Source organism: Trichosurus vulpecula, chromosome 3, assembly GCF_011100635.1.
Source record: "Trichosurus vulpecula isolate mTriVul1 chromosome 3, mTriVul1.pri, whole genome shotgun sequence".
Classification (NCBI taxonomy): Eukaryota; Metazoa; Chordata; class Mammalia; order Diprotodontia; family Phalangeridae; genus Trichosurus; species Trichosurus vulpecula.
In genome coordinates this window covers 195,189,580-195,214,869 of record NC_050575.1, presented here as the reverse complement: position 1 = coordinate 195,214,869, position 25,290 = coordinate 195,189,580, and the positions used below count along the sequence as shown (strand labels likewise).

The 25,290-nt window shown below is 39.8% G+C and overlaps 1 protein-coding gene across 1 annotated transcript in view; it reads right to left on the bottom strand.

Moving 5' to 3' along the window:
• The window catches only part of BCAS1 (brain enriched myelin associated protein 1), a 141,685-nt gene that overhangs the window by 47,705 nt on the left and 68,690 nt on the right, over positions 1–25,290 (bottom strand). The window contains exons 4-8 of the mRNA XM_036750916.1: positions 21,360–21,521; positions 17,858–17,902; positions 10,688–10,825; positions 6,071–6,106; positions 4,019–4,228 (exon numbers count right to left, since the gene is read on the bottom strand). Of these exons, the coding sequence (XP_036606811.1) occupies positions 4,019–4,228; positions 6,071–6,106; positions 10,688–10,825; positions 17,858–17,902; positions 21,360–21,521 (591 nt within the window). The remainder of the gene's footprint in view (positions 1–4,018; positions 4,229–6,070; positions 6,107–10,687; positions 10,826–17,857; positions 17,903–21,359; positions 21,522–25,290) is intronic.

Here is a 25,290-nt window from a genome sequence, read left to right as displayed (position 1 = left end):
AAGCAGAGCCAGGAAAATTATATGTATATATACATACACACACATACATACACACATACATGCACACACACACACACACACACACACACATACAAAACTGCAATAATGCAAATGAAGAGATAAACTACCATAGAACAATAAAAAAATGAACGTTGCAAATTATGAAGAAAAACTGGTCCCCAAAGAAGAAATATGAGAAGACACCTCCCTCCATTCCTTTGTATAGTTGGGGGAAGGTCCATTGTTGTGGAAAATTGCATATAATGTGTTTTTTCTTTGATGTATGAATTAACTTGGCAGATTTCTCCTCCCCCCACCCCAATTTTTCTTTTAAAGAAATTCTTTGTTCAAAGGGATAGCCCTAAGAGAGGGTGAGGGAGGGATACAGGGAGAAATCTAGACAATGTAAAAACAAAAGACATTAATAAAAAATCATTTGTAAAAAGTCCTAAATATTTCCTGATGGCACTTCTAAGCCAATTTATATGCCATTGCGAGACTAATAATCTTTGTGCTTTACCAAGTTATGCCTTTCCTTATATCATCTACTGTGGTGGTATAGTCTGCTCCATCAAGTCTAAACTACTTATCTCTCTAGGCTCTCCATAATAAGATTACCCTTTACTCTAACCCTTCAATGGAGCTATGATCTTATAGCAGTGGAAGCTTCTTCCTTTGGGGCAGATAGCAACTTATCCACACCTTTATATCCTACATGATCCTTATCCAGGTCTTTCCAGAAATCCTCCACAGTGGAGTTACCAGACGTGCTTAGATGTCTTCCATAGGTTTTGTATCATATCTATCTGTGATTTATTTATGACAACTCCCTGTATGTACTTTCTACTCCAGTCTCAACCCTTTAAACCATACCTTTTCTCTAACGTGGGTCTTTACTCATATAACCCAACCCCCTCCCCACCCTCCAAGTGGCAGTGTTCCCTTGTAATCATCCCTCTGTCAAATCAAATTCTACCCATCATTCCAGGACTACTTTGCTATTTATGTTCTTTCTGAAGCTTACCTTGACTTGTCTGGGTTTTCCCTTCTCCAAAGGTCTATAGCATTGAAGTCTATACTATCTTGCCTTACCCCCAGATGGTGCGTCTTATCTCCCAACCATACTGGAAGCTCCTGGCAAGCCAGTACCAAATATTGAGTTTTTTGCCTCCTCCTCAGCATTTAGCACAGTGATTGTCACACTGTGAAGGTTCAGGAGGGATTCCTTGATTTAGTGATGAAACAAAGAGAAAGGAACTTTTCCTTTTGTTAGCTTTATTTCAGCCCTCTTTCCCAACTATATTAGAGTGTAAAATCAGTTTTCTCAGGGGAGTGAGAGGTTATTTATTTATTTTTCACAGTAACTTCTTCAGCAGTAGTTAAAAAGCCCCCTATGACTTTAGCTTCACACAGAGACATCTTATAGAATCACAGACTCACAGGTTGCTTGGGCTAAAAAGAAACTTTATGATCATCTTTATGATAGAATCATAAAATGTCTGCACTGGAATGAGACCATAGAGATCATCCAGCCCAAGAACATAATTTTGAAGATGAATAAATGGAGAATGTGCAGCTTCTTCATCTGTAAAATGAGAGGATTGACCCCTAGATGATCTATCTTATGTGCCTTTCTAACTCTAAAGACCCCATGATATAGAATGGCTAAAGAAATTGTGGTACATTAATGAAATGGAATACTCACATGCAATTAAGGCTGACAAGAATGAGGCATGCAAAGATATGTGCAGAGGCCTTTATGAAATAATGTGAAGTGAAAAAAAGGCAGACCAGAAGAATGGAGTATGTTGGATAATGGAGTATATTATGACCATGTTAAAAAAAAAAAAAGAATGAATGAACAAAGGGACACTCCTTTTTCCTCCATTCCTGAACTTTATAGAGGAGACCTAGAAAGTTTAAGTGGCTTGTTACAAGTCATATAGTTTGTGAATGGCAGAGATGGAACTGGAACCCAAGTCTCCTGACCCCAAGTCCAGTGTTCTTTCTACTATGCTATACTTTCTCAATGCTGTGTCCTTAGTAATTTTTTAAAAACTCATTTTTGAAATTCCAATTGAGAGAACTAGAAGAAAGAAACCTTGGGAAGCAATATTAATTACAAACATTTTCCAGGTCTTCTCATCATGGACCCCTAAAAGCGTTACTGAAGTCACTTGAGATTGGTTTAAAGCTATGATTGGTTCAAAGGAAAAAAAATACCTAAATCTTCTCAAAAACACCACATTTGTTTTCCATCACATGCAGTTTTAATTTCCATCTGGACCTGCATTTTTGCAGAGGATTTTGCTTTAGCTAGAACTTTATCAGCAAGGTCCCCACATTGGTGGGATCCCTTCAGGTGGAGTCAGTTTATTCATTTCATATTCCAGAGATGAGAACGTATGTAAAAACACAGAGACAAAACATGGGGCAGAAAGGGCTGCGCATGATTTTTTTTCTCCCAAAGTGGGTGAGGCTCAGAGTTTAAAAGGTTGAAAACTCTGTGACCATCATTCTATTGCAACTCCAGACAGGGATGAAATTGCACAACAGCACATGGAAACCTCAAAAAAAATGGGGTGTTTGGTAAGAAAGAAGTCTCCCTCATAGAAGGAGTAGGAACTATACTATACTTTGGGATCACTAATTTTAAGCTGGAAAAGAACTTAAGAGATGATCTGTTCCAACCCCCTCATTTTACTCTCTGGAACTGAGTTGCAGAGAAGTTGAGTGATTTGCCCAAGGTCAAACAAGTGGGTAAGTGGCAGAGTCAGGATTCAAACTCAGGGCCTCTAATCTTCAATCTCTTGCACCACACAGCTGCTGATAGTTATTGATGGCTGTGTCAGAACACAGAGCTGGACCGATACAGCCTCGAGACCACATTGGCCTCGAGGCAGCAGGTTCCTTACCCCAGAACAGTCACAAATTGAAAAGCAATATTGAAGAACCAATCACATTGTATTTGTCATCTCCCCATCTTATAGAATCTAGACATTCTAGAATACAGGATCTATAGCATCTTACAGTATCTAGAATTAGAATTCAGAATTATTTTAGAATTCCAGACAAGGAAATGAAATTGACATCAAAGCAATGTCTCTCCAAACATCATTGTATTTATCACCTATTGCATAAAGAGGAATCTGTACACACACCTTTCTAGGCTTATTTGCCAATTAAATATTTAACAGTTTGCTTCTTCTGTCAAACTCCTTTTTGAAATCCCCAAGTACCTTCTGCATTCTATTTTATTGCTTTCATATGAAGCAGCAATTTAGAAGGCACACCAATGCCAGTGGTTTCCCTAGCAATGGTAATTATGTGAGAGTGCTCAGAATAACTCCACCCCCTTTCCTTTCACTACTCATACCTGAGGCATCTGCTTCTGGAGGGGAAAAAAATAATCCAGACAGCAACTGTTTGAACTTCCTTGTAGAGTCAAAGCCAAGGGTGTATTTGCTTTGTTGGTGATCTGAGTAAACGCCCTGAATTCCCAGTGCAAGAATAGAACTAAACAGCTTCTAATGACTAACCACATCTGGCTGGGGAAAAGACAAGCCCAAGAGCCTCCAAGAGGCCATTCATTTATCCAAGAACTCACAGTTTACATGGGAAACCAGGAGAGAACCTGAAGTCAACAACTATTCTAATGAGTGCACCTCTGCTAAAAGAAATCACAAAATGGTACCGCTTTGCATGTTATGGGCAAGAGTGCTTCAAAGAAAGAGAAACCATATTTGTGTACCTCTTTATCTCTCACAAAACACATGTTTTAACCTGATAGGCAGTTAACTCTTCTAAGCAATCAGTAAGACACCATCAACTTAAATGCAAGTTCCATCCTGTTGGAGAAATGTACAACAGCTCACTGTTGAAGGAGAATAATAATTACACACACACACACACACACACACACACACATATTGATTTGGTCTCTAGAAATACATTCCCTACAGATCAAGCAACAGAATACCTTCAAACCTTGAGACTGGCAAACTAAGACAAGACAGACCTTTTTCCAAAAGAGCTTGCCCAGAGGAAGAGAAGTGGGGGATTTCTCCTTTGTTCCATTCTTTGCTGATTCAGAGGATGCTGTCGTCTGTTGCTGAGCTGAAGAGTCCAAGCCTTTAGTATTCTTCTGTGTCCCCTGGGCCTCAGGTGATGAACAGGCAGCTTTGTCTGATTTTATATTAGCTGAAGAATCAGGTGACTTTTCAGCACCCTATGTTAAAAACAAACAAACCCCAAAAGACAAATAATTGCTCAAAATGATTGAAAAGGGAAAGAATTAAAAGGAATGAAGGTCCATTCCACCTGGGTGCTAATAATTCTTTAGAAGGGATGATAAATTAATTGGGGACATGCAGCTAGAGAAATGTGGAATTCACTTTTAGGCTATGGTGTAGTCTAAATCCAGACCAGTATGAGGCATGTCTACATATTTTAAATTTATTTTGATTAATAGTAACACATTTCTATACTGAGGTGGGTAGATAGCACAGCAGAGACAGGGCTGGGCCTGGAATTAGGAAGATATGAGTTCCAATCTGACCTCAGACCCTTCCAGCTGTGTGACTCTGGGCAAGTCACTTAACCTTCATCTGACTTAGCTTCCTCAACTATAAAATGTGGATAATAATTTCACCAATCAACTAGGTTGTTTTGAAGATTAGATGAGACAATATTTATAAAGCACTTATCACTGTTCCTGGCACATAGTAGACAACTACTTTGCTTCCCTTCCCTTCCCTTCTTGTCCCTTCCTTCCTTCCTTCCTTCATTCCTGCCTGCCTACCTGCCTGCCTTCCTGCCTTCCTTTCTTCCTTCTTTCCTTCCTTCCCTGTATCATTTTTAGGTTTACCAAACACTTTCCTCACAACTGAGGCTGAGAGATTGGTTTAATGACTTCTCCATAGTAATATTGCTAGAGCTGGGATTCCAAGCCAGATGTCCTGAATTTAGGTCTAGTGATTTTTTTTTTTCCTACTCTAACACATTGATAAAGGATGAATGGGGCGGGGTGGGGGGGAGACACAGAATTATGTAATATGTAAATTGGAATGGATTTTAAGGATTATTTTATCCAAACCCTCATTTTACGGAGGAAGGGAAACTCAGAGAGAGGAAGTGACCAAGGGCACACAGTTATTGAGTGACCTAAGCAGGACTAAATGCAGGTCCTTGGAATCCTAATCCATTTCTGTTTCTGTCTTACTATGGCTACCTGTCCAAACCCAATTTCTTCAGTCAATCCTGGTTCCTGCTCCTCACTTAACATAATTTAAACTTTTGTTCTTTCTGCCCGTCTCCTTTCAACCATAAGCTCTGAATTCCTAGATTCCTCAGAGCCTCGCTACACAGTTTCCCCACTATATGATCCATGGTCTTGTTTTCTAGTTGTTCTTGTGCCTGGGTCTTACTTTTTCCCTAAGATTCAATTGATTGAATTAACAAATATTGAACATCTTTTGTGCAAGGCACAGTGGGGCTTCTGGGTTAGAGAAGGAAAAGTTCCTGCTCCTATGGAACTAGGAAACAGCAAGCCACAGACACAGAGCGTGATACAAAACTGTGTGAATGGGCATGAGGGAACAAAAAAAGTCCACAGAGAGGAAGGACCATGAGATTTCAGGATTCCTGAGGGTAAAAGTAGTGTTTTGTTTTTTTCTTTCTGTCTCCAAATTTTATCAATTCTTGCTGATTTGATTTAATCAAGTAATACACAATTGCTTAGGTTATAGTTTCATATGATTTAGGGCTAGAAGGAGCCTTACCTATTTGCTTGCTAACTTCCTCAATCTATAAAGAAGAAACTGAGGCCAAGAAAGGTTAATTTATTTGTCCAAGGCCACATGGATGGTAATTAGGAGGGGTAGGAATTGAACCCAGGTCTTTGGAATCCAAGTCCAGTGCTCTTTCCACTATTGACTTATGTCGAGGACCAATGTTTGCTTGGAAAGGAAGACTATGGATTAAGACCGCTTCATTTGAATTATACTCCCCCTCCCCCTCCCCGGCAATGTCCATTCTACAACAACTATCTGGTTGTGGCAAACACACTTACTTTGGTATTTGATGTTGATTGAGTTTCTTTTGAAGACTAAAAGGAAAGAAATAGAAAACAAAGTCAGTGCCTTACAAGACTGCACCCCCCCTTCCTCCCTTCCCTGGCCACATTTCCTCTTCCACCTCTCTCCCAACAAGTAGGAAATTCAGGAGGCAGAAAAGAGGTAAATTAGCTATGACGGGGCATAGGGTTATGGATCCAGTCACAGCTAGTGTGCCCCACTCCTATCTCATTTTCCCCCAAAAAACTTCCCTTCAAGGAGAGCAGAACTCTTCTTGATATGGCCCATCTTTCCCTTCTCTGACACCAAGAAGAAAAAAACTGGCAAAAGGAAGGGGCCTCTTGATTTTCTGCTGTGGACACACCCAGAAAAGTATTTTCCAAATCCTGTTTCAGCCTCTGAGGCAGGGATTATTAACCTGGGTCCACGACATATGCCCAAAGGGTTTGTAGGTAGTTTTCAGGAGGTCTGTGAACTTGGATGAGAAAAAAATAACTTCATCCTTATTTTCACTAACTTTTCACTGAAATTTAGTATTTCCTTCAGTTATTTAAGTTAATTCAGTTATCATTCTGAGAAAAAATCCATAGAATTCGTCACTCTGCCAAAAGGTTCAAGATACAAAAAAGGTTAAGAACTCCCCCTCTAAGAAGTGAGAATATATATATTTTTTCCCTGCATACATACAAGTCACTAAGTCTGTTACCCAAACTGAATCAAGGCCTTTTTTTTTCTTTTCAGTATTTAACTGGACAGTCTTGAGGGACAACCACTCTATGGAACAATCTAAGCCCCCAAAGAGAGAGGGAAATCAAAGTCTTCCTATGAGTTTTGACAAGAGTGATCAAAGTCTTGCTATGAGTTTTAAAGAGTAATCTCCGGCCCCATTTTAAAATGCATAGACCTGCAGAACACAGGAGAATTAAAGGAAAAAAAGAAACTGTCTGTATTTCATAGATGGCAGGACAAGATGAGATCGCTGATGATTTTCTGCATTATGCATGTTCCAGCAAGTCTTAGACAATCTGCACAGTTTTAGCTTCAAAAGGGTATTCACAGAATTAAAGGGGACTGAAGGGGAAATGAATACACGTGGCCCAATATTTTCTTCTTTAAAACGACAAAATACTAAAAAAGAAAAGATTGGTAGAAAGGATTTTGCCAGGGGTTGCCATTTTTTAGGAGAGACGAATTCAGGTGGGATAAAGGTGGGATAAGAGTGTGTTGCCTGACAAACCTGCTTCTCTCTGACTTCTTTGGGGAGTTATTTCTACATTATGTGACAGAGGGGTCTACCAGAGGAGCTGCTTGCTGGAGTACATCAGGTACAACAGCAGGATTTCAAGGAAACAACAAGATTCAGTACAATCTGTCCTTCCCTTTTGCCATTTAGCAAAAATCATCCTGGGCCTTGCTTTGCCTGGCTGCACAGCAATACCCTTGGCAGGAGTTAGGAAAATCATTAGGTTCCCTTCTAGGCTCTTGGAGCATTGCCTCATGTGATCTGTGCAGTGCTTGAAACATTGGAAAACGAAAGGCTAAGATCATAGCATCATAGACTGAGAGCTAGAAGGGGTCATAGATCCCAGCTCCTTCGTTTTACAGATGACGATACTGAATGAAGCCCAGAGAGATTATGTGACTTGTCCAGGGTCACACCTCTAGTGTCTTTGGTGGGATATGAAGGTACCTTGCTTTGTCCCCTCTGTTTTTCACCATTCGGGGCAGTTTTGACAGCTTGGCCATATTACTGGTCACTCTTTTCTACGTTTTGGCCACTGATTTTCAGTGCAGGAGGAACATATCATATATATATGCGTACACACACACACACACACACATATATATATAATATATATATAATGTATATATATATATTTTGCTTCCACTTAGTTATGGCAACTTCCTGAGGCCACTCAAATGTATTGTATCTAGATATATCATGCCATGTTACTAGTACTGTTAATCTTATTTTCACATTGTGGGATGATGTTAGTAAGGGATAAATATTACACAAAGACCTGAAAAACAATGAATGTATGAAGAAAACCTCTCATATGAAACCCTCAATAATAAGCTTAGCTTTCTAAGATGAGAAGGTGGCTTAACTGAATCCTCTATAGAGATGGAAAACTGTTTCTTAGAAAACTTGCCAAGTTAAAAACTCTGATAACTTGGTGTGTGTTTTCTAACAATAATGCATACTCTCAAAAATTACCTTCTCTCCATTTTATACATATTTCTGATGTACTTTTATCTATACATGTTGTCTTCCTAGATAGAATGGAAGCTCCTTGAGGGCAGAAACTTTTTCCATTTCTGTCTTCATATCTCTAGGGCTTAGCACAGAGCCTGGTATGTGGTAAGTATTTAATAAATACTTCTCAGTTGACTAGAGTTGATCATGAGTCATGTAGCCATAAGAAAAATGAGCTACACCATAGTTTCTATTTGTGAAAGACAAAACTCTAATTTTAATCTCTTATAATGTTGACATTTCTATGTTACTTAAGAAAAATAACAATGCCTGTATTTTAAACTGACTAAAAATAATGTCTTCACCATCAGAGCACCCAGGACCTTTTATTTCTATGAAGTTGATAGTATGTTGGCATTCATACTTTACAGAAGGGACACAGGAGACTCAAGAGAAGTTAACCTGGCTATGCACACATAGCCAGGTCTGTAGTGCAGCAATAGCTAGCTCCTAGTCTTCCTTAGCTCTTATTGCCTGAGCAGTAAAAGACAAGTGTTTTAGATCTGAATCCCAGGCTTGGTATTAAGGGGTATAAGCTTCCCCTTTGGCCATCATTTATAAACGTCAGAAAAAAGGGAGGATCAGAGGGATGCCCTTCATGACCCTGTGGAAAGCTCTATGGAAAGACCTATTTATTTGATTTTGATGCACCTATTTCCATTTTAATGGGCCATTCCATTAGTGATGATAGAATTCTGACAGGAGGAAAATGAAAAGCTTCCAGTGGCCAGGAGAAAGGGTCTCAGAGGCAGCCACAAGCTTCAGAAATCATGCATTAAGTTGCTGTGTGAAAAGAATTCAGAGAATTTGGAAAAGGCAGCCCTAGGAGATCATACGGGTATCACAGAGTAGACTTGCCAAAATGGAGTTGACAGATAACATAGAAGGCCATAATGAGGCATTTCTTCTCCATCTTCCCAGAGTTTTCCCAGAAATCAGTCCTTCCTCATTTTGCATATGCATTAGTGGTATAATATAGTCCACCAGATTATTTGGTACTCCCTCTTCCCCCTAAAATGGTGGTCTTAAGGTAAGCATTGCATTTCCCCTTATTGAAATGCATGGTGGGTAGGTAAAAGTAAAAGGTTAGGGTGAGACTTTAGATTGGGAACATTGAAGTGACATGGTTAATATTATATGTTTGTATGTATATATACACATGTATATATTATGTGTGTATATGCCTGTTCAAATATACATATATTTGAACAAAAGAAAAAATCCTTTAATTATCAAAATCCCCTGCTCACAAAAACATCCCAAGTGGGTGTTGGTCTGGAATGCTCCCATGTGATGAATGATATCATATTTTGTCTGCAGTCAGTCATGAGATGCTGTCCAGGGTATAACTGCTTTTTTGGGGGTAGGGTGGGGGGGGGAAGCTCTGAACTGCAAATTATAGCAGATCATCACTGTCCTTTACCAGAACAATATTTCTCTTTAAGGAAATATGCTTAACATCTCTAAATGCTCTCTCATTTCTAAGAATAAATTCACAATATTGATAGCTTGTATAAATTTCAACTCCACCTGCAAAGGATTTCCAAAGAGCCCCTGCTTACAGGCATGGCTCCCAGAATAGGACATTCAGAGAGAGGGCTTTCTGTACGTGCTCATTCCATTAAGCTGAGCTTGGGGGATATTTCTGACTCGCTTCCAAATATGCTGGAATAATGTAGCTATAGTAGGTTCTCTCGAGCACCCAAGAGCATCACTCTAGCAAACTGGGAAGTTGATACCTGTGTACCTGCAGCTTCATAACCAAGAGGCTATTCTAACAATCACCCTGCCCTTAATCCATTGTTTTTCCTCTTCTTTGTCTGCTGCAGGATGGTGTAAGTTTTGTTAGTACCAGGGTCAAATCATAGTTATATAGGTTTTCTCAGCCAGGTAAGAGGCATGGCTTTTGGGTTAGGAGAATTATTTTAGAACCCTGTCCTACAGGTAGGAGATACTAGGGAGGGCAGGTTTGTAACCATGCAGGTTTTGAGACTGTTGTTCAAACTGGCTTCATAGACTGGAGATTTTTAGAATTGCAAGGGGTGGTAGAGGCAATCTAATAGAAGCCCCTTATTTTATAGTTGGGAAACTTAGGCTGAAAGAAATTAAGTGACTTACCCAAGGTCACGCAGGTAGTAAGTGGCAGAGACATGACTTGAATCCAGGTCTGCTGACTCCAGATCCAGTGCTCTTTTCACTATCCTATACTATCTCATACCAACATCATTTGTTATCTGACAGTCTCAAACACCTACAGAAACCTCTCCCTTTGCCAAGGTGGACTTTGGTCAGTAGATGACCACATATCATCCATCTCAGGACAGGGTTCTGCTTTCTCTAGCAACAAGATACACACCTTATGCCTAAAGAATTTTCTAAAGGCATAGCCTAGACTGGGACTCTCTGGATTCTTTTTCTTGGCTCCTTTGGCCTGGACTTCTCCCGTTGTCTTCTGACCAGATGGTCCATCATGGACCTTCTCAGCTTTCGATCCCTTTCAGGTGATAGTAGTCACAGTTGAGTAGTTTTTGACTTTATTTTACATTTTCCACTTGCTCTTCATTTGTAATTACATGTTAAGACAGTCACACACCTGGCAATGGATATTGTTCCCAAATGCCTATCCTAATAATATCTGAATGTTTAATGATGGGTGATGATTCCCCTCTAAGAGGATGGCTTATTGCATGGAAATTTAGGCACACCCAAATTCTCAGCTGGGTAAGAGGGCCTTTGTAAATGGTAACTCATTCAGTAATGACAGTCAAAATGCATTTAGGTAGTGTCCACACCCTATTAGCCATCCGGATGAAAAGAGAAAAATAGACTTCCTCAAGCAGATAGCTTCAAATGACTATATCTTTTGTCACACAATAGATCCTAGTGATTAGTCCAATTTCTCAATTTTTACCTCAAAAATTTAGCAGCCTTAAGAGTATAATAACAATTAAAGAAATACGAAGCTATATCTATTCTCAGTGACTTTTAAGCACCGGAAGGCTCCAGAATATTTTCCCCCCACATATGCAATGTCTACACAAGGGAAAGGAAAGGACTCTGGGATCACAGGATAATAGGATCATTTCTATTTAGGGGTGGAAGGGATGGACAAGTATCTCTAGGCATGAGTGGTAATTTCATTTTGTAATGGCAAAACCAGGCTATTAAAGAGGCTAAATGTTAATGAAACTTTCTTTCATGAACTGATCTACTCTGGCTAAGTTAAAGAGGATATAGAACTGAAATTGTTCAGTAATGGACACTTTCATTGTCAGCCTCAGTGACAGTGTTGTCCCATGCCAATGTTGTGTGTCTTTCTGGATTGAGGAACATTATATACATTCTATTTAATGATAATTATAATAGCTGACATTTTATCATAAGACTTGCTTAACTAACAGCTATTTGTCAATGTGTCAACTACAATGTCAAGTAAAGACCAAACACTTCCCAGAAGCAGGGATGCAACTTTCAGTTAAAAAAAGTCCTTTAAAAGGCCTTTTGAAACAAGGTCTTAAAAAGGGTTATTATAATGGTTGTGAAACTGTGCTCATAAATGTTCCTCCTGTTAGGCCACAAAGCTGCAAATGGTGCCAGAGGGAACTATGTCCAAGTCCGTGGGGAGGAATATTGAGATCTCATCATTTCCAGATAACCCTGATATTTTAATTCTAGGACAGGAGTGGAGGCCAAAAGAGATAGAGTAGTGAGAGTGCATTGGGCCAAACCCACTCGTGCAAAATATGTCCAAAATGTAGAGCATGGGGAAATAAGAAGTACTTTGTGTGGCAGTGCCCTAAGCCCTGCTTGCTGTATGACAAACACATAATAAAGACAATCCATTTAGGTTCCTTAAATAGACAAATTCAAGAATAAATACATAGACCCGAGTCAAAGGAACATAATTCTGAGTGCAAGGGATTCTGTGAGACTTAGGGGAGGATGGCGGGGTATACGGAAGCCATCATTTCTTGGCCATATCTTCAGACTGAAAAGGTAAGGACAATCAGAAGAGCATAGAGTATATCTCTCAGATGGCTCTATTTTTCACCACAGTTCTCATGAAAATTGAATCACGAGTTTCCCTGGAGAGAATCTGTGATGTCAGTGGGAAAGGGGAAAATTTTCTTTAGAAATCTATTATTCCAAATAGTCAGTTGCTTTTTGGAGAGTTTGTTATATTTTCGGAGAGTCCTAGGCTCCCCATGGGATATGCTGTACTCTCCACACGCCCTTCATTAACATTTGGCAAGTTTCCTAGAGGGAAGCTATTTAATTTTACTGAACACCTTCATTCCAAGGGGAGGATTTTTTTTTGATCATTGGAATAACAATGGGCATATTGTGAAATATTAAAAAATCTGGCACCTCCAGTCTGCTTCCAGAGGAGTTTCACTCCTTTTAAACCTTCTCTGTGCAGTTTCTGCTGAGTTTGCTGGGCATGTTTGCATAGCAACAAAAAGAGGAAGGTCACCACACAATGGCTACAATTACTCTATGGCCATTTCCATTTTAGTTGCTAATTCTCAACCTCAGAAATTAGAGGATGAGAAAGATCTTGACGACAACGGAGCAATCACTGTCCCCATTCATGCCTTTGAAAATGGCTCTTGGGTTGATTATAAACAAGAGCTGATTAACAAAATGAACTGAGTCTGAGAATGAAGTGAAATATCCGTCAAGGTCATCAGCTTAAGAGCACATGGCCTACAGCACACTCCGATAACTTGGCTGAAATAGCCAAGGAAACTCTCCATCCATTCATTTATTCAAAATCTAGATATGAAGATACAGAGGAAAACACACACACACACACACACACACACACACAAACTACATACACATGGGCAAACAATGGGAGATGAGAAATATGAAGCTTCCTTCAAACCAGTTTAGCTTGTAACTTCCTGTTTCCTTGGGGTTCTATTTGCCCTCCATTAGCAACACAACCTCTTGCTCCATAAATCCAGATCATTCAGTATCACACATGTGTCTGAGCTACTTCTCTTCATGATCTTGAACCTATCATCTTGGCCCTATACCTCCCCATTCCATATCTTCCTGTGCCCACCTCTGAAACCCCATTCTGTTGTGGTCAAATGATAATTGACCTTAGAACTCTTCCTCTTACACTCCTTTCATCTGGTGATAACTGAAACCTACATCATCTCTGAAGGCAGACAGCATATCATTTCCCATCATCCCCTCTGACACTAAGATGCTCCTTTGCTCAAAACCCTGACCCACAGGGGCTAGCAGAAGGAGGTAAAATGCTTTCTATTCTTCATTGCAATTCCACACTCTCTTTCTGCTACTATCCTCAGCAACATCTTCTCTTTTGGATGCCATCTGATTTTATCACCCTCTCCTGATCCTTGTATTTGCTAACGGAGAGAGGGGACTATGAAGCTCCTCTCTCATATCATAATCTTTTGACTTCCCCCATCCTCCACTAATTCTCTCCTCCTGAAACTTTTCTTAACTCTTTTTGTGTCCTTTTGTCCCCTTCTTTCTTCAGGACCTTTTTCTGACTTCACTTCTCTCCCTCCACAATTTTGGCTCTTATAGATAGTCATATCAACAATGTATTATCTATTGTCCTTGAATTCTTTGCTTCTTTATCCTTCTGCCTTTTCCTGCTCTTCTGGTCCCCAACCCTGAGCTGCCCCAACTCTTTTCTTCATCTACTTTGGAGACACAGAGTTCTGCTAGAGAAAGTCATGAAACCATGCTGACCAAGGCTGCTACAAATTTATGACATCCAGCCTCAAATGGGCTCTCACCATTGCACAGGACTCTCTTTATTCATCCTTAATTTGTTCCTTATCACATTGTGGCTGTCCCAAACCTTTCTCAAATTTCATCAAGCCCTCAACATCACTCCTCCTCCCCTTCTCTTTGCAGATGACCTTGTCTCCTATTTTACTGAGAAGACCAAGGTCATCTGTCATGTTTCCCTTGTTTCTCCTTCTCCATAACTCAAAACCTCTTTATAACATCACCCAGTCTCTCTTCTTTAATTTCTCATTTCTCACTTCTTATGTGACTGACTCACTTTGGGACTTCTCTGACTGACTTTTCCATGATGCCCCCAAGAAGCTGATTATTGAGATAACCTCATCATCTTACTAGATCTTGTCAGCCTTGGTTCTCTACCTCATCACTACTCTCTGCCTCTCTGATTGGACGGTGGGGCCAGGAACTCCAAACCTCCATTTAAGGAAAGAGCCCAGTTCAGACATTTCATTTCTCACTTGGCCATACTACTTCAGGAGTTCCCTGATTGACTTCTTTACTTTTCCCCAGCCCCCAACTTTTCACCTTTATTTTATGTGTTGTCTTTCCCTATTAGATTATAAGCTTCTTGAGGGCAAGGACTGTCTTTCTTTTTCTTATTCATACCCCCAGCACTTAGCACAGTGCCTGGTACACAGTAGGTGATTAATAAATGTTTATCATTTACTTGATTCTTTCCCTCTAGTTTCAGAGTGTGAAGACTATATTTGCTAAGGCTCATCCTTTCGATCTTTCCTTTACTACTAGCTTCTTCCTTTCTGCTTACGAACTTGCTTGGGGTTCTTTTATTAAAAACAAAAGAAAACAAAAAACTCTGCCCTCAATGCTGCTACCCCTTTCAGCCCATCATCCTTTCTTTTTATTTTTTTCCCATCATCCTTTCTTTCTCCTTCCCTTCATTGCTAAACTTCTAAAAGGAATAGTCTTCATTTATTCCTTATAATTCTTCACTACTTACTTACTCAACTCATCACAATCTGGTTTTAGTCCTCACAACTGGACTAAAAATGGTTCCCTTCCAGATGAGTAATGAATTCTTCATTGGCAAATTGGACTTTTTCTTAGGCTTTATCCTTTTGATACTGCTGACCAACTCCTCCTTAGAAAGATTCTTTTCTGCCTTGGCTTCCATAATTCTGTCTAATTCTGTTTCTCCTACCTCTCTGCTTCAGTCAACAACAATCAACAAACATTTATTAAGTCCCTTCTGTATGACACATCTGAGTTCTGCTTGACCTTTTGTTAGTTCCTTCCCTTGTTACCCAACTGCTCTTCCCCTCCTGTACCTCACCCCACCCCCCTACCCCCCAAGGCTCTATCCTTAGCTCTTTTATTCTCTCTGTAGTCTCTCTTGATGATCTCATTCATTCCCAGAGCTTTGCTCATCTCATCTATGCAAATGACTGCAAAAGATGTGGGTGTGTGGGCTCATGTGCCTCTGTGTGTGTGCGTGTGTGTATACACATAACATATTATATGCAGGCCAATCTTTTCCCCAAGTTCCTGTCCCTGTATTTCTATCTAAGAGACATTTCTACCTGGACATCCTGCTTGTGCTTCAACCTCCAACCCAACAGCAGTAATCATTTCTTTTCTCAAACCTGCTCTTTTCATACTCCCTGTTTCTTCTTGATAGATCCACACCACCATCCTCCTAGTCCTTCACCCTCTAGAGCCAGTCAGTTGCAGGTTCTATTCATTTTACCTCATTGATAGAGGGATAGGTACTGGGTGTGTCATTTCATTGATATAGGGAGCTTCCAGACAAAGAAACTCCCTCTACCAATGCAGGTCACCCTCTTTTTTGCAACTCATTCTCTTAGAGTTATCTGAGAGGTTAGTGACTTGCCCAGGGTCCCACAGCCAGTGTGTATCAGAGGCAAGACTTGAGCTCTCAGGTCCTCCTGGCTCTAGCACTCACTCTCTATCATACTCCCTCTCTCTGTCTCTGTCTCTCTTTGTGTGTGTGCCTCTCTATCTCTATCTCTTTCTGTATCTGTCTCTCTGTCTCTGTGTCTTTCTCTCTGTCTCTGTCACTGTGTCTTTCTATCTCCGTGTCTCTCTGTTTCTGTCTCTCTCTGTTTCTCTGTCTCTGTAACTCTGTGTCTTTCTGTCTCTGTCTTTTTCTGTCTCTATTACTCTGTGTCTCTGTTTCTCTCTATTTCTCTGTCTTTTTCTGTCTCTGTGACTCTGTGTCTCTCTCTCTGTCTCTGTTTCTCTGTCTCTGTCTCTCTGTGTCTCTGTTTCTCTCTGTCTCTCTCCTTCTGTCTTATTTCTATGCCACTCCTGGACCAATATTCACATGTTTATCCTCGTATGCCCATCCTTGGAGGATCTACTATGGTAGCATAGCACTGCAATATCTCTTTCATTTGTCCATTCTTATCCACCAAATCAGTCCCTCATTGTTGCTCACCTATGCTATTATAGAAACTTCTTTACTGGTCTCCATGCTGCCAGTCTCTCCCCTCTCCAATGCTTCTTAATACCTAGGACAGTGTTATTCCCCTGATCATAAATCTTGAGTGACTCTTGACTTATTGCAATATAAGATGCATATTCTGTAACCTGGAATTTAAGTTCCTCCATAGTCTGGCACTTAGCCACCACTCGTTTTATTTCATACCATATCCTCTCATGTAATTTATATTCTAGGTGAATTGATCTATTGACTGATCCAAGATATCACCCTGCATTCTCTCACCTCCATGGATTTATATAGATGATTGTCAGGAGAGTACTCTGTCCACTTGTGTACCCGTTGAAAGACTCTTTCAAACTCCAGCTCCCATGAAGCTTTTCCTGATTCCCTCAGCTGAAAATGGTCTCTTTCTCCTTAAATGTACACTAAGGATTTTGCCTGGTCCTCTCCTTTGCCCCTTTAATATTCTACCTTGTTATGAATATATGTGTGCATATATGGGAATCATATACACATATACATTATATTTTTTTTCATTAATTGAAGTATGTAACCCAACCAAGTCAGACAAATCAAGCAGGGGAAAAATACCAACAAAAACAAAACAACACCTTGTGAGTGAAGTTTACTATGAAAAAATCTTAGATCAATACGGATAATTTTAGAATAGGAATTTTTAAAGGTGTTGTAGTGAAAAGCTGCATCTTTTCTCAAGTAGGCATAAATAAGAATAAGGATCAGCATGAGCTCATTTCGAAATCAACATTTACCACTGCTAAAATAGTTTGAGAAAATAAGTTTTGATGTATTTGAAAGGTCTAAAGCTTGCACAATGAATAGCCCAAGCATAGAACACTGGCATTTTCCCTTAAACTCTTAAATACATAAAAGAGTTTGTCATCTAGCTGCTCAACTATTTGATTTTACATTAAGGCTACCATTCAGAGACTCAAGTGGGAAAATGACAACTTTGATTTCCATTACCGTTATATACTCTATTTTGAAACATCTCAATGAGATGCTTCTACAATACCCAACTACATGTACATACAGCTTAAAATAAGAACCTAGCAGGGAAGTTAAGCACATTATCATGCATTTTTCTAGGTTATAAAGTAGCATATGAGTATATCTATATCCATAATCCTTTTGTTTGATTGTAAACTACTTGTGGTCAGAGACCATGTTATTTTTTATCTTTGCACCCCTAGTGACTTGAACATAGTAGATACCTAACGAATGTTAGCTGAATGAAAGTTATTTGAAACCTAACTGCAGGCACACACATAGATGTATAAAACTACCTACCTTGTCTTCTGAATCAGTTTTAGTTTCAGCTTTGTTAGATGAAACCTTAAATGTTTGAGAGAAGAAAAAAAAAATCACTTTTTTAGAGTTGCTTGATTTGCTACAGAGGGTAAAGAATCAGAGAAGAACCTACAGTCATTTGCTCTACTGAGTTCTCTAGGTTCCCATCCTTTATGTACCATGTGACTCAAGGTAAGGTAAGAATGTTATTTAAAACAAATGCACCAGAACTTCTACATTCACACAATTACAAGATGAAATAGGCTTGTAAATGAAGTAACCCATGTATCACCTTGTCCCTTTCAAAGTTTTTCGTTCTAAGGATGTGGAAGGAGGGGAATGTGAGGTATGGCGGTAGGAAGGCAATAATTGCTTCCAATAGCCCAAAGTATGTATCAGCTTCTCTCCCATTCTGAGGCTTCCTCTAGGTAGCAAAGGGGGAAGGGAAAAGGGAACAGGCATTTTTCAGATATCTATTATATATCAAGTACTGTGCTAAGAACTTTACAAATGCTATGAAATTTGATTCTTACAACAACCTTGAGAGGTAGGTTCTATCATTATCCCCATTTTATAGTTGAGAAAACCGAGGCAGAGAGAGATTAAGTAACTTGCCCAGGGTCATACAGCTAGTAAGTGTCTGAGGTCAGATTTGAACTCAGGTCTTCTTGATTTATGGCACATATACACATATACAATATAGTATGTATATTTATATACACACATATATACATACATACACACATAAACATACATACTCTAAACATAAGTATATATATAGTTATACTATATATACATAATACTATATATGCATATAAATAACACATTCATGAGTGATACATAGATGTGTATATGTATACATGTAGTCACATGATATTATAAGACACATATACACACACAAACACCTCTCCTCCCCTTTTACCTTATATAGGTAAAATATAAAAGCAATGAGAGCCAAAGTCTCTGGACTAATGCTTAGGCTGGGCCATTATGCAATACCAGCAGACTGGATCTTAACAGAAGGGAGATCTAGGGAGCCAGGGGAGAGCTCTTTATTGACTTTGGGGAGTTTGGTTATCTGGACAGTTTTCCCTTGGTGTCTGTATTTGTGCTCTGCTGGGTTAAATATCACCTTAGAGAGACATCTTGTAAATTGGTCTGCACTGTGAGCTGCCTGAGGTTTCAGGTACAGAAAAGGAAACAAAAGAATTTGGGCATAACGATTTTATACCCAAGGTCAATGACAGCTGGGTCTTTGACAATACTTTTTAAGCCCTTATTCTCTTATCGATCCCTGAGTCAAAGATTACAAGACCTTGGCGGTGCTCAACATGGAAGGAACAATACTGAGTTCAGTTGTAGTACCATTATTCTAAACGTGTTCAGATTATGCACTTTTGGAACACTTTGGAGTGAGCTTAGAGTCCACTTTGTAGAATATTCTTAGTGATAGAAAATCTTTATCCTTTGAGGATGGTTCTGATTGGAGGGAAAGTAGCCAGAAATCACTGAGAGTCAAGTTTAGCAAATGAAGTGGTAGACCGAACTCATCTCCCATCACTGATGTGATGAATTTCTGAGCTGGAGGAGCTCTTAGAGTTCATTTAATTCAACCCCCTCATTTAAGAGATGAATAAATAAGAACCCACAGAGAGGAAGTGGCTCATATACAATAACATAATGAGTTCGTGGTATAGTCTGAATTAGAACCCAGATTTACTGATTCTCAGTACAATGCTCTTTCCATTAAGCCAAGGAACAGAATTTTAGGCCAAAATGAGTTGTGACTATAAAGAAATACGACTAATTTTGTTGGCTGGCTCACAAACTGGCCCTGAACACAGTTTCCAAATAGGGCCCTTGAAAACATTTTGAGCAATGGAAACATTCTGGCAGTGTTAAAAGACAACACTTATTTGCATGTATGAGATCTGCTAAGCCTTTTAAAAACCAAGACTTATCATCTGAAAGCTCTGTGCATAGAAAGAATGTTGAGTCTGGAGTCAAAGGACTTGGGTTCAAATCATACTTCTGTTACTTCTAAAATTTATCTGACTTAGGGCAAACCACATAGTTTCTCTGGGCTCAGTTTCCTCATTAGAACATGAGGGGGTTGGACTGGATGGCAGCCAAGTGGTGGAGTGGTTAGAGCACTGGGTTTGGAGTCAGGAAGATCTGAGTTCAAATCTAGCTTCAGATATTTGCTAGTTGTGTGACTCTGGGCAAGTCATCTGACCTCTATTTGTATCATTTTCCTCATTTGTAAGAATGAGGATAATAATAGCTTCTCCCTCCCTGGTTTGTTGTGTGTATCAAATAAGATAATAATAAAGTACTTAGCCCATGCCTGGCACATAGTAGGGCTCTATAAATGTTAGCTGATATTATCATTACTATTATATTGCCTCTAAGGTCCTTTCTAGTTCTAAATTTATGTTCCTATGTACATTTTATTGTCCTAGGTGCAGAGGCAATCATTGGGGCTGGGAGGAGAATGAGAATGATTAAGTAGTTTAAAAAAAAATAAATCTTTTCTTCTAACTTAACCTTGAGCATAAAAATGACCAACTAAACTTAGTTAATAAGGTTAGTATTCAGCATTTATACTTAAATTAATTTCAACGTGTAAAGTATCATACAAAATTTTCTTAGTCACGTCTAAGCCCGATTCAGGTGTTTTTTTCTTTCCCTCATTAGTGTTAGTTATTTCAGTTGTCTATTTCCGTTTGGCTATAATGAACATAACCACACTCACATCTGAGGGTGAGCTCATTTTCTAAAACAGGTGATAGAAATCTAAGGTTTTTACAGGCATATTTGGAATAGGACTTTTGAGCTAATCATGGTCACTGAGGCTGACGGCCTCATGTCTGGATTTATTCCCACATACACATTTAGACTGTGGGTTCTATAACCAACAATAATAGAATTTTCCTTAGAACCATCTTCTGAGACTTTTAGTACAAGAATCATTATCTCTGTTTGGTGAGGAAACTACAGTTAAGAGAACTGATCATCAAAGGATTTCAAGCAGATAAGGACCTTTTAGATTAGCTAACCCAAACCATCCACCTTCACTTTACAGGTGAGGAAACTGGTGCATAGAGAGATGCTAGGTGCACAGTGGATAGAGCGCCAGGCCAGGAGTCAGGAAAACTCATCTTTATGAGTTCAAATCTGGTCTCAGACACATAGGTGTGTGACCCTGAACAAGTGACTTAATCCTGTTGGCCTCAGTTTCCTCATCTGTAAAATGAGCTGGAGTAGGAAATGGCCAACCACTCTGGGATCTTTGCCAAGAAAACCTCAAATGTGATCATGGAAAGTTGGATATGACTGAAATGACTGAACAACATCTCACAGACAGTCAGTGGTGAAACTTGAACTTGAGATCTCCTGACTCTTAGGCAAAAGCTTTCCACTACACCATATTGCTTCCCAAGCCAAGAAATACTTTAAGAAAATACAAGCTTGAGGAAAAAATGGAAAGAAATACACTTACCAGTGTTTTAAAGAAACTCATGACGGAATTATTGTTCTCTGATATATTTCCAGTCTGGGGGTTCTCCTGCACAATTTCAGGTTTCTCTGTATCTTCAGGGACTGAGGAATTGACACCCACTAGGTTTTCCTGTTCACTCTTTTCCTTGCTGTCTACTATGTCCTAAAAGTAAGCAGAGTTTTCACAGTTTGGGCTTGTTGAATGTGTACTGGAATAGCAAAGCATTATTTGTCATTTGCATCCCTTGGCCCTCGCACACCCCAAATTCCAGCCATACTTCTTCTGCCTACATATATAGAACAATCAAGGTCTTTACAGGATTCACTCTCCCTTCCCCCTTCTTCAAGTTCTAATGTATTCAGCATTTGCTTTTGGTTGGAAGCTCATTGTTTTGAGCCACCACAGTACAACAAACACAACAGTCCAAGTTGCTTTCAAAACAAAAACTCTTTTCTATTAATTCTGCAAAGAGGTTGTGAAGCCTGACAGTAATAGGGTGGCAGTGGTTTTAATCTTTGTAGCCTCCGTGCCTAAATTCTTTGTGCCTATCCACAGAGACATCTCTGATAGAGCTGTTGCAATTTCCATGCTAAGTTTTAATGTTAAGACAAGACAGAATTATGTTTTCAAATGTCTCTGTGCTCTAGAATTCTCAGGGTGTGTCATCATCATAAGGAAGGATGGATGTGACAATGAAAACTCTTCTCTCTGACATCTCACCCAAAAGGATCCAGGTCACATGCTTGCTTGTGTGCCAGGCCTTAGCACAATGCATAGTACGTCACAGGTACTCAATAAAGGTTTAGTGAAGGAGTACGTGAAGGGGAAGGATAGTCATTTATCTACTTTTCTTGGAAGGATCTCCTTTCTTTGTAGCTTTAGGGGCCATGGGAAAACTGACATAAGGAGCTGTAATAGGCACATAGCCAGTGTTCAAGAAAGGTATTCATTGGTTGGATGGCTGGTGATTGGTGGGTGCCTAGAACATGTGATTGCCCATGCTTTCGGCCAGCTATGGCCAGAATTTGAACAAAACATTTAGGTTTGCCCTCTAGGAAAGGCTTGAAAGTTCAGGTCCTTTCTTGAGTGCTTGCATTCTCTAGGCAGTACAATGAATTTTGTGTGACTTATCACAAAGTAAATACCTGTGGGCCATGAAGAACAGAATTTTCTGGCATGAAAATATGTGTAGAGGGATAATGAGTAGATCTATAACTCGGTTCTTCCTCCCAGTGAGTTTGGCATCTTCTCTGCATTCTATCATCTTAGAGAGTTCTCTAGAGCACTGAGAGGTTAAGTATCTTGCCTAGAGTCCCATAGCCAATATGTGTCCAAGGTAGGACTTGAACCCTGGTTTTCCTGGTTCCAGAGTCATCACTCTGTCCACTGGGATGTGAGGTCTCTCATGTACCTTTATATAAAGACATATTTCAAAATGCCCCCTCTTTGTACTCCATTTTTTTCTCTAGGCAGCTGTCAATTTTTTTTTGGAGGCAATTGGGGTTGAGTGACTTGCCCAGGGTCATATAGCTAGTAAGTGTCTGAGGGCAAATTCGATCACAGGTTCTCCTGACTCTAGGGCTGGTGTTCTATCCACTGCACCACCCAACTGCTCCACCTATCCATTTTGGATTCCTTTCCCCTTCCCCTTATGATCACATTTCCCTCCTCAGGACCGGGCATCTTTGGGAACATTTGCACAAAGCAATCATGGACAAAATTGTTCCAACCTTACAAAGTGGGTGTCAGGATTTGTCTCTTGGGAACTGGCTGCCTTAGTGGGAACTGTGTAAAAAGTTCTGTGGCCAAGGCAGGATTATTTCAGTAATCCAGGTCTTCTTAGTGTGGTTGTCTCCCATCTGTTCTCCTGTCTGTTTTACTTTGCCCTTTAGTTCTTGTGAGTATCTTGCTTCCTTAGTAACTGTCCAGAGTTTCCCCACCTGCTTTGTCTTACAGTTCTGAAGCACGATAGTGGGCAGTGTGCTGCTCTAGGAGTCAATGGACTTGTGTTTCCACTGGCTTCCTGACCATCACCAGCTTTGTGACGTTGGGTATGTGTCTACACCTCTTGAGCCTTCATCATATGATCTGTACTCTGTACCTATAGTCTGGCTTATACTACTTATTACTTGATTGTATTCTTTGATACTTTAGGAATGTAGGATTTTATCAGTGTAGATATTCTCTCAGCCACTGATTGAGATCACAACCCTCCAATACCATCATAGACAGTATTCATAGCAGCCATGATTCCTTAAAATTCATCATCTGGTGGACAGATGTCTGGTACTGACCCTTGCCAAACTTAATTAGGCTGGTCCTAGGCTAAGAGACACATTATCCATTACCAAATTGGGACTAGAAGACTTTGAGCTTATTAGAATATTTCACAGACTGCACTCATCCCGGCTAGCCTTTAAAAACCACTAGCTACCTGTGTGCCACAACTGGCCATCGGTGAGTTTTGGGGGTAATTTGATTGCATGCCATGATTTATTGAAAAATTTTTAATTTTTATTCTTATCTTCACAAACCAAATAAAATGAGCACTTCTGGATACAAAGTAAAACAGAAAGAAATGATGGTGCATCAGACTGAGACTCTCTACTATCTCCATACAGTATATATATATTTTTTTCTGTTAAGTATATTAGAAATTCAACATATAACCTTCAAGCTGTCTTGTCTGTGTTTCCTTCTGGCTTTCCTTCTATTTGCTTCTGTGCATTAAAAAAAAATCTTCAATAGTCCTCTTTTCTCTCCCTCTCTCCTCCCCCTCCCTCCCTCTCTCTTTTGTTCTTTCTCCTTCCTTCCTTCCTTCCTTCCTTCCTTTCTTCCATCCTTCTTCCTTCCTTCCTTCATACCTTCCTTCCTTTCCTTCCTTTCCTTCCTTTCCTTCCTTCCTTCCTTCCTTCCTTTCCTCCCTCCCTTCCTTCCTTCCTTCCTTCCTTCCTTCCTTCCTTCCTTCCTTTCCTTCCTTCCTCCTTCCTTTCCTTCTTTGCCTTCCTTCCTTCCTTCCTTCCTTCCTTCCTTTCCTTCTTCCTTCCTTCCTTTGCCTTCCTTCCTTCCTTCCTTCCTTCCTCCTTCCCTTCCTTCCTTTCCTTCCTCCCTCCTTCCTTTCCTTCCTTTTTCCTCCCTTCTCCTTCCTTTCCTTTCCCTTTCCTTTTCCTTCCTTCATGCCTTCCTGCATTCCTGCCTTCCTTCCTTCGTTCCTGCCTTCCTTCCTTCCTTTATTCCTTCCTTCCTTCCTTCCTTCCTTCTTCCTTCCTTCCTTCCTTCCTTCCTTCCTTCCTTCCTTGCTTCCTTCCTTCCTTCCTTCCTTCCTTCCTTCCTTCCTTCCTTCCTTCCTTCCTTCCTTTCCTTCTTTCCTTCCTTCCTTCCTTCCTTCCTTCCTTCCTTCCTGTCAACCCTATTGCTAATTCTCCTTTCCCACCTCCATGCCCCTAAATAAAAAAAGAACACCCTTGTAACAAATATACATCCTTAAGCAAAACAAACTCCCACATTGGCTGTGTGCAAAAATTATACCATTGTTTGTAACATTTTTATTGCCTTATGTATGTTAGTCTTATTTCTCTGAAATAGATTGTAAGATCCTTAAGGGAAGGAAACATGACTCATATTTTTATGTAGCCTTCAGAGTGCTTAGCATGACTGTGAGCACTTTATTCATTTCAGTTGAGTGTGAACACTTTCATGTAAATATTGTCTACACAATCTAGAGAATAATATCTTACACTTATGTAGTAGCTAGAGGTTAGCAAAGCATTTCACATGCATTAGCTCATTTGTTTTTCCTAACAACCATCTAAAGTGAGTTTTGTTATGGTGTTTATTGAGTCATTTTTTTAGTCTTGTCCAACTCTTTGTGATATATTTTGGGGTTTTCTTGGCAAAGGTACTGCAGTGGTTTGCTATTTCCTTCTCTAGC